Here is an 8,781-nt window from a genome sequence, read left to right on the forward strand (position 1 = left end):
GAACGATGAGTAATTGCTTATGAGGAGTAAAGCAACATAGGAGAATTGATCAAATCTTCAACTGGCCAAAGTAAATACAAAGTAACTATACTTGGTAGTGTCCTACTTAATGCTGCCCTCTATTTATTTTCAGCCATGGCTTGCCTTTAAGCAATGCAGAACTTAAATTCCAAGAGTGGCAGCTCTGTACAATATTAAAGCTTTACATGAAAATTCATTTCAATATCACCTCTTCCCCGTCAGTCAGTCATGGAATCTGGTCACAAATTGGCAGTATCTCTTTTGCTCCTGACCTCAGATAACAAAAAAAAAGACAAATGGCATCTTTTCCCTAAACAGTTTCCAGTTGCGTTTCATGATGTCATCGGGTAAGCAGTTCAATTCCATTCATCCCTCCTTGTCTCAAATTCTCCATTTACAGAAGGCAAATGATAACAGTATCTTCCACATAATATATTTGAGGCTGAAAATGCTTAAAGTCTTATCTGTCTATTTGCAATGATAAAATTTAACCGGGGCAACTTGATAGATAAGTTTCTGAATATCAAGAAAAAAAGCTAGTGGTTGTCTTGGGTAGTTCTGTAGGGTAGAAAACAAGATAGGAATGAAATAAATGAAGCTCCTTTTCCATGAATTATAATCCCCTCAAGGACACTTTGAGTACTAGAGATTCAGGATCCCAAAATGTATTCATACCATGAATAATTAAATGGACCTTTAATGCCAAAACAATGCAATTACAATCATGCAAATTCAGTGGCACACAATTATAATCCACCCATTAGAGCTCTTTGGTACCCTCTCTAAACACTGTATTGTGACTTCTACCCCCAGGACATGAAGAAATGAATTACAATGGCTAATCTCAACACAGTAGAGCTGAACTAGAATTCACTGTAAAACTTTAAACTATTTTGCATTTAATTAAACTGACCAAATTATTTATCCTAACAAAGTATTCATACAATGTTCAACAACTGGATTGTGAATGGTCACTATCTAAAGATAATTTTTACACATTTCATTTTCCTTTGACCTTTTGTTTTATTATTCCTTCATCTTTTCCAAAAATAAATATATATATGGAATACTCTTCCCTCAGGATATTTCACGTATTTGATAAACTGGACAATGTGCCAGAAAAACTAATAGGATTATAAATTTGTTAAGATGTTACAATGGAATTTATTATTGTAAATATAATCCCATGAAGAATGCAAGGAGCCACAGTTCAAAACATTTAGAAAACACAACATTGTCTACTGCTATAGAATATAAGTATATGTTTAAAAGTGTACCTCTGCTATCATACAATACCTCTAAATTTGGTATTTCAAATAAACATACACTTTGTTTTAAAAGTTATATTTAATTTTTAAATATAAAGTTATTTAATAAAATAACTTTATAATAAATATAATAAAAGTTGTATTATGATTTAATTTTTTTCCACGTTTCAGGAAGTTTTCCACTGCAATCCTAAAGCTTACTTAAATGAATAATAAGCTGATTTTTAACCAAACAGATTTTCAAAAAGAGGGTTTGATATAGTGGAAATGGGGAAAAAAAGACAATAGATCTGTGCCTATCAGCCAGCTGAGAAAACTCTTATTGAGCTGGGTTGGAAGTGTCACAAAGGAGAGTCAGAACAATAACCAGAAACAACAATACTGTATAGCAATAGAGGACAGAGATAGTTGCTTTGTCCTACACAAACATAGTGACAACCTGGAATTCAAAATACAAGAAAATTTTTATTATTCACTGACATTTTTTATTAAATGCAGAACTGATTAGTAACTGTTCTTGCAAACTCTCACAAATCTCCCAAAGATGAAAACATACAATCAGAAATCTCTTGCAGTATTCCACTTCATCTCAGTAAGGCCCTTATTTAAAAAAACAAACAAACACCAATCTCCCTGCTACATAAATCCTATGCTCAGGGGGGGGGGGGAATCAAGTGTGCATTCTTATTATATATAATTTGTTTCCTTTTGGTCAGCTTTCATACCACCTGATGGCCAAAATAGAATATTTGGGGGGAAGCGGATCAGAGTATTCGAAATAAAGAGTCAAAATCATTTAACCTGCAGAGTGGAGGAGGGCTCAACTGCAGGGAAGATTTAATGTGTGTTTCATACACATCCAGAAAATTACAAGGCCTGTTCTAGAACCCTTAATTACTCAAACTGATTCCCTGTATCCAGGTCTATATTATAATGTTCTTAAGAACTACTAACAGTCTTTCTTTACCAATCAGAAATTATAGACAGCAATGACCAAGAAAATGAAAGCCAATTTGGTGTAGTGGTTAAGACACTAGCAAATTCCATTCTTGCCTTAAGCAAAAAGCCAGCTGGGTGATTTTCTACTTTTTCTAAACTCAAGGACAGACATGTCCAACCGGATGCTCAGTGGCCAAATGTGGCCCTGGACAGCTTATAATGTGGTCCCATAAGATATTTTAAAAATGCTAAAAAATAAAGGAAGTTTTTTTATTTATATAATTAACTATATCATATAGTTTGTGGCCTAAGACAATTCCTCTTCTTTTATTGCAGCCCATGCCAGCCAAAAGGTCATGCACAGTGGTTGCTACTCTTTTTGCTATCACGTACCAAAAGCAGGGGGAGTGCGGGGTGATCACGCGCATGCGTGCCCATACCCATAATTCTATGTGCCCTGCCCCCCCGCACATGCACACGTCATCCCCCGTGCTCCCCCCACTTTTGGCATGTGATGGCACGGTGGGCCTAGTAGGCCCGTTTTTCGCCCTCCCCAGGTTCCAGAGGCTTTCTAGGAGCCTAGAGAAGATGAAAACAGCCTTCCCCATCCCCCTGGAGGCCTTCCGGAGGCCGGAAACAGCCTGTTTGCCGACTTCCGGTGGGCCCAGAAGGCCCGAAAATCAGCTGGCCAGTGTGTGCATACATGCTGGAGCTGAGCTAGGGCAACACTCACGTGCCCACCAATATGGCTCTGTGTGCCACCTGTGGCACGCGGGCCATAGGTTCGCCATCACGCTCTAGGATGTAGGCAATGACAAACCATTTCAGAAATCTGGCCAAGAAAAGTGTAGGGACTTGTCCAGACAGACCAAGAAGACTCAAAGGTCAGTAGCAGCACACAAAAACTAAATAATAGATATCTAAGTTAAATTGCTACAGGTAGTCCTTGACTTACAACAATTTGTTTAATGACTGAAGTTACAACGGCATTGAAAAAAGTGACAATTTTTCACCTACAACCGTTGCAGCATCCCCATGGTCAAAATTCAGACTCTTGGTTGCTATTGATGACGGTTGCAATGACCCGGGATCATGTGACTACCTTTTGCGACCTTCTGACAAGCAAACTCAAGGTTCACTTAACAACTGCAGTGATTCACTTAATGGCAAGAAAGGTCATAAAATGGGGCAAAACTAATTTAACAAATGTCTCCATTAACAAGAGAAATTTTGGGCTCAATTGTGGTCATAAATCAAGGACTACCTGTAGTTTAAAATGACCAATGCTCAGAGGTATTGTAAATAAGTGCTGTGAAATGTGTTTTCAATGCCTGAAAAAAAGTTTTAAGGCAGTTGGTTTGAAGACTCCTTGATAGCATTGAGGATTGTAGCTTTGTATAGAGGCAAAAACTCTCCCATATAAACCGCACCCACATTTCATACCATAATTTCCTCTAATTTCTTATTCTAAGGGAGGAGGGGAGGAAGTCAAGAACTTAATCCCTCCCTTTGGTTTCTGCATTATTATGTATCCTTACGATTTATATTGATATTGTTTCCTGATTGCTTATTTGTACCCTACAACTATCATTAAGTGTTGTACCTTATGATTCTTGATGAACCTATCTTTTCTTTTATGTACACTGAGAGCGTATGCACCAAAGACAAATTCCTTGTGTGTCCAATCACACTTGGCCAATAAAAAAATCTATTCTATTCTATTATTATTTTTATTTTACAGTGAAAAAAGGAACAACAACAGTGAAGATTGCCTCTTTTAAGTTCTCATTATATAAGGTCCTACACCAGTTTATACTTGACTCACAGGATGTGGAAATAATAAGAGCATAAACATAACTAGACTGTCAATAAAGCAGGAGGAGGCCACGCCTGCCGTCTTGGACCCAAGAAAGTTTTCCACCAGAAGGGGAGCATCGGCTCTCTTCAGCGTACGTTTCTTCCTAAAGGCCAATCCCGCTCCTCCCCCCACCCCCCCAGTTTGGTTTCTTCCAAGCCGGGCCTATTTCCCAGCTCTGCTCTCCAAAGCCTATCGCCGAAACGCAGGAACCTTCCCCGAATCCCATTGGCAGGCATTACATCACCAGCAGGGTACGGACGGCTGCTAATTACCTCTGCCTTCTTTCCTGCTTCCCTGGCTGCCCAGTAGGAGGAAACTTGGAGCTGAGCTAAACAAAGACTCAGCGGGTTGCTTGGCCGCTTGAGAAGCTCCCGAGTTAATCGATCTCCGGGGATTGGGCAGCCAGCAAATAAAGCGGTATTTTGGGTTATCCTCCGCTCGCCATCTCCAAAGGGCCGGAACCTGCAGCAAGGCTCGGTTTGCACGACCGAGCCCGGAGTAGCCCTGGCACCTTTTTAGCCTGTTGTTCCAGAGAACTTGAATCGAGGAAATCAGGGTTAAATTAACCATGAATAAATCGTGAAAAGACAGAAGTTCAAGATGCTAGTGTATCAGGGTCTGGCACGCACAATATACTAGGCAGGCCTCAGAGGCTGCTCCGTTTCCCATCCCCGACGGAGCAAGTGCCTTTCTTGGGTGCGCCCAAGAGCTAAGCGGCACTGTGCATTCTTGTCACCAAGACAAAGCGCCGAAGCGAGGTGATAATTATTACACACACACACACGCACGCACGCACACACACAAAACCAGGGCCGAATCTATTTCGATCTGCCAAAACCAGAAAGCGTTTCTTGGCTGGCAGCGAAGTCTGAAAGGACAAACAAAAGGCAGCAGATTCTTTCATTCCCCCCCCCTCGTCTTCTCCAATGAGGTGCCCTCGGATTGTGTCGAACCACAAGGCCCCTCATGATCCCCACCGGGCCCGTCCCGCTAGTCGAAGATTTCCCATCGAGGTGACAGGCTGAAGGTCCTTTTGGGGGAGGAGAGGGCACCTTGAAGGCGAACGCACAGACGTCTCCCCCTCGTTTCAAACCCCGCCGCGTCCCTCCAAACCCTCCAGGGTGGGAGTGTGGGAATGGGGGGGGGCGAAGGGAAATGGAGCATCTCCAGGGAAAACAGAGAAGCAAACAAGAATCCGCTCTGCCCAAATTTTACGGCGGCACCGCTGGGCACCTGCCCCCAAACTATCCGCAGCCTCCCAGGACTCGGCCCTCCGGCAATCTTTCCAAGAAGGGGTGGGGGGGGGGCTGGGATGGGGGTGGGAGATGATCCTGGACGCCAGCCAAGTCCCCCAATTTGGCTTCTTTCCCAGCCGCCGTGTTTTCTCCCGGGCGCTCGGACTCCCGCCCCCACCCACCCCAAAAAAAATCCAGTCAGGACTTACAAAAGCTCCGCCGCTGCTTGAAAGGCCGGTCCGAAGGCATCGCGGCCGGGAACCGGACAATACCGAGACCACCGCGCCTCGGTACGGACGAGAAGGTCGTCGTTAAGACTCAAAAGAAAAACAACCTGCTGCCGCCGTCGCCGCCTTGGGGAGGGCAGGGGAGGTCTCCGGAGCCCCCGAAAGCAACTGCCGCGACGCCCGCCTCCTCTTCCTCGGTCGGCCGACGCCGTCTGCTCCGGATCAGATAGCTGAGCCACACCGATCCCCGAAGGTGGCAGCGCAGCGGTGACTTCATCCCACAACCTCCTTAAAGGGGAGGCGCGCGATCCCGCCCCTTCTGCAGTGCGGCCTCGTTGCCAGGGGCGCACCGGCCTCAGCCCCAGGCTGCCCTCGGCGATCTTGCTGACACTCTCGGCCAGCAGACTCGCTTCTCCCCCCCCCCCCCGTCACCTTCCCGCCCCCGGAGAAAGAAAGAAGCCGCGTCCAGGAGGATGTTATAGAAGATGATGAGTAACACACAAACACACAGACACACACACACACCCCTATTAGAAAGCATTGCCAGGAGTTCATCTAGCAATAATCCCAGAAAGGACATTTGTTTATTCCTTTATTTAAAAGCAATTTATTATAATTAATACTTCTCTTTTAGCCGGTCCTGAACAGCTTTCAGTTGGATGTTACTGAGTTGCAGCACAACTGGAAAAACTGGTCAATGGCAGCAGAAGTGTCATCTTAAAAATTAACATATTTATTACATTACTGTATAAGCTTTGGTGGATCACACGGGTTTGATATATAAGGCTGTTTTTGTTATGATTCACTGAAAATACTGATTTGCTGGATTAAGTCTTTTAATTAAAGATGATCTTCCAAGTCAGGCTTGGAGAAATCCAAATGCTTTCACATTTTGTTTGTACTTGATAAACATCTTGATTTTTAGCCATGTAGTTGCCCTGCCCCAGCGCCCAGGAAGTGACACTGAACATGGGGAGACTCTTCTCATCACAAAGAATCTGTGGAGGTTCTCAATCTGAAGCGAAGAAATTTCTTGGGTGAGAAGCAAAACATTGTCAAGGAAAAAAAAATCCCCCCCAAAAAGTACAGTTGCCTTTTGGAAAAGTAATTTTGGGCTCTCAACACAGATTGGCTTTTTTAGGAAAAGTTATTTGTATTTGTGGTTAGAAGACAAAGTTGAACTCTGGTTCAGGCTTCTGGATGAGAAGGATTTGAAGAGAAGCTTCTCACATGTACTTGATGTATTTATAGCTTCTAGCTACTGAGAATGCTACTCCCCACTTTATTCTGAGAACAACCTGAGGTAAATTAGGCTAAGTAACTATGCCAAGAACACTTAATAGCTTAGAAATTAAACATTAATCTTTGCTATAAACAACATCTACCGCTGCATGAGCTTGGAATGTGTAGGTCTTTCAACTGCCTTATATAATTAGTTTTCTGCTTGTTTATAAAAGCTGTAATCTTTTCTGCCTTTTCAGTGGTCAAAACAACAGCTCATTGGTGCTGCATATCAGTTGAGTTGAATTTTCAACCCTTTAATAAAATGGCAAGTTGCAGTCATGTGATTTTCCCTTAGTGACCAACTTGCCTGTCCCAATTGTGGTCACTAACCAAGGACTATTGTAGTAACTTGAAATGTGGCAATTATGACTGATAGATTAGATGGACATTTTAAAATGATTCAATCAAACCAGCGCCCTTTACCATTTCGGCTTCAGAACCCCTTTTCAACAGTTGAATTACGTATTCCAGGAAAAGAATTAGCTTTGTTGAAAAAGGCAGTTGTTGACTTAGCAAAGTTTTCAGCTGCAGAAGTTATCAAAGGCTTTTTTTTCCTAGGAAGCTTCAGCAGGTCAGAAGCTAAGCAAGCTGGAACTGGTGTGTATTTGAATGGGAATTCGCTAGGAAACACCCAGGCTGTTTCACTGGAAATTTCAAAAATATTTTAAATGGTGTCAGTGACAGTGAATCATTTAAGAACTTTTGTCCAGAAAACTATGTCCGTGAATTCACATGGAATTAAGTTTGGCTTGAAGAAGATTTGACTTTCCCTGTTTCTCCTGTGCTGCTACTAACTGTTGGCAAAATTATAGGCTGGGGTTTGCTACCATAGTTTGTCTGAAGTTAGAAAGCTGGCAGGCCTCTTGTATGGAGAGGGAGCCACCTAGTGATTGTACAGCAACATCACTGATTGCAGGATAAATCTGCTTTTAGGGCTAAGAGCCATAATACTTTTAGCTAGATTGCTAAGGTTGCACTTTAACTAAATGTAATTTCACTTCCATTACCATTTAGTTCAGATATTATTAATATGGCTGGTCTTGAATTATGGATTTCATAATATTGCCTTCCATCACATTAACATTACACTTTTGGAGAACGTAGGTAGCTCTAGAATTTTAGTTTGCATTAAAATACCAGTTTATGGCTTAAGATGCTAGGGAAAATGAGACCCTCTTAAGTTTATTCTTGAACTGTCCATCAATATTGGTTTAATTGGGATTGTAGTCACAGCATTCATGTCTAATTGAGAGTTATATAAATACAATTGAAGCTATTTTATATTACAAATGCATGTATCATGCATCTACTGTGGAAAAAGCTTCCTTTGAACTTTGTATCAATTAGATTGCTATAGCCATGTGTTCAGTCAAAAGATGTGCAAATTTTAGTAGGGGACATATTCCCCTATTACCTTCCTCCGAAGGTCATGCCACATATATGATCTGAGCCTTCAGGCTGCCCGCCCATCACAGACTGGGAACATAGAAAAAAAAACGAGAGGAAGACTGTTCACGTATGTTGAATGTAGCTCACATATTTATTTTCAACTGGTCTATTCATCTTTGGAGGTTTAAAATGTCTACTGTAGTAAACCAAATTTCCTAAATATATAATTTAGAGGGATTTTTGCCTGCCCCTAATCTACGGACAAACAGATTGAAGTTACCTTTCCTACTGGAATACACTAATATAAATTTCATGGCACTTATATTTGTGTGTGTGTGTGTATCTTGTACAGAAAGGATTTACTTCACAATAGATTGACTAAATGACCAACAAATTGTGTTCCATATTCCTGACATCAGTAATGGAAGGATTTGGTTGAAAGGGTACACCAAATATTAGAAGCAGACTGATTTTCAGAGAAATATTTCAATAGCATAATTTCAAGGAGGAAAATTCTTCAAAAAGCATGAGAAAATTTTACTGAAATCAACACACACAGG

General features: G+C 41.8%; 1 protein-coding gene across 1 annotated transcript in view; it reads right to left on the reverse strand.

Moving 5' to 3' along the window:
- The window catches only part of MAP1LC3A (microtubule associated protein 1 light chain 3 alpha), a 28,236-nt gene extending 22,131 nt beyond the window's left edge, over window positions 1–6,105 (reverse strand). The window contains exon 1 of the mRNA XM_034414021.3: window positions 5,531–6,105. Within this exon, the coding sequence (XP_034269912.1) occupies window positions 5,531–5,570 (40 nt within the window). The 5' untranslated portion in view covers window positions 5,571–6,105. The remainder of the gene's footprint in view (window positions 1–5,530) is intronic.
- Window positions 6,106–8,781: the final 2,676 nt, after the last annotated feature.

This window comes from Pantherophis guttatus, chromosome 3 (assembly GCF_059756535.1).
Source record: "Pantherophis guttatus breed Tessera chromosome 3, ASM5975653v1, whole genome shotgun sequence".
Taxonomy (NCBI): domain Eukaryota; kingdom Metazoa; phylum Chordata; class Lepidosauria; order Squamata; family Colubridae; genus Pantherophis; species Pantherophis guttatus.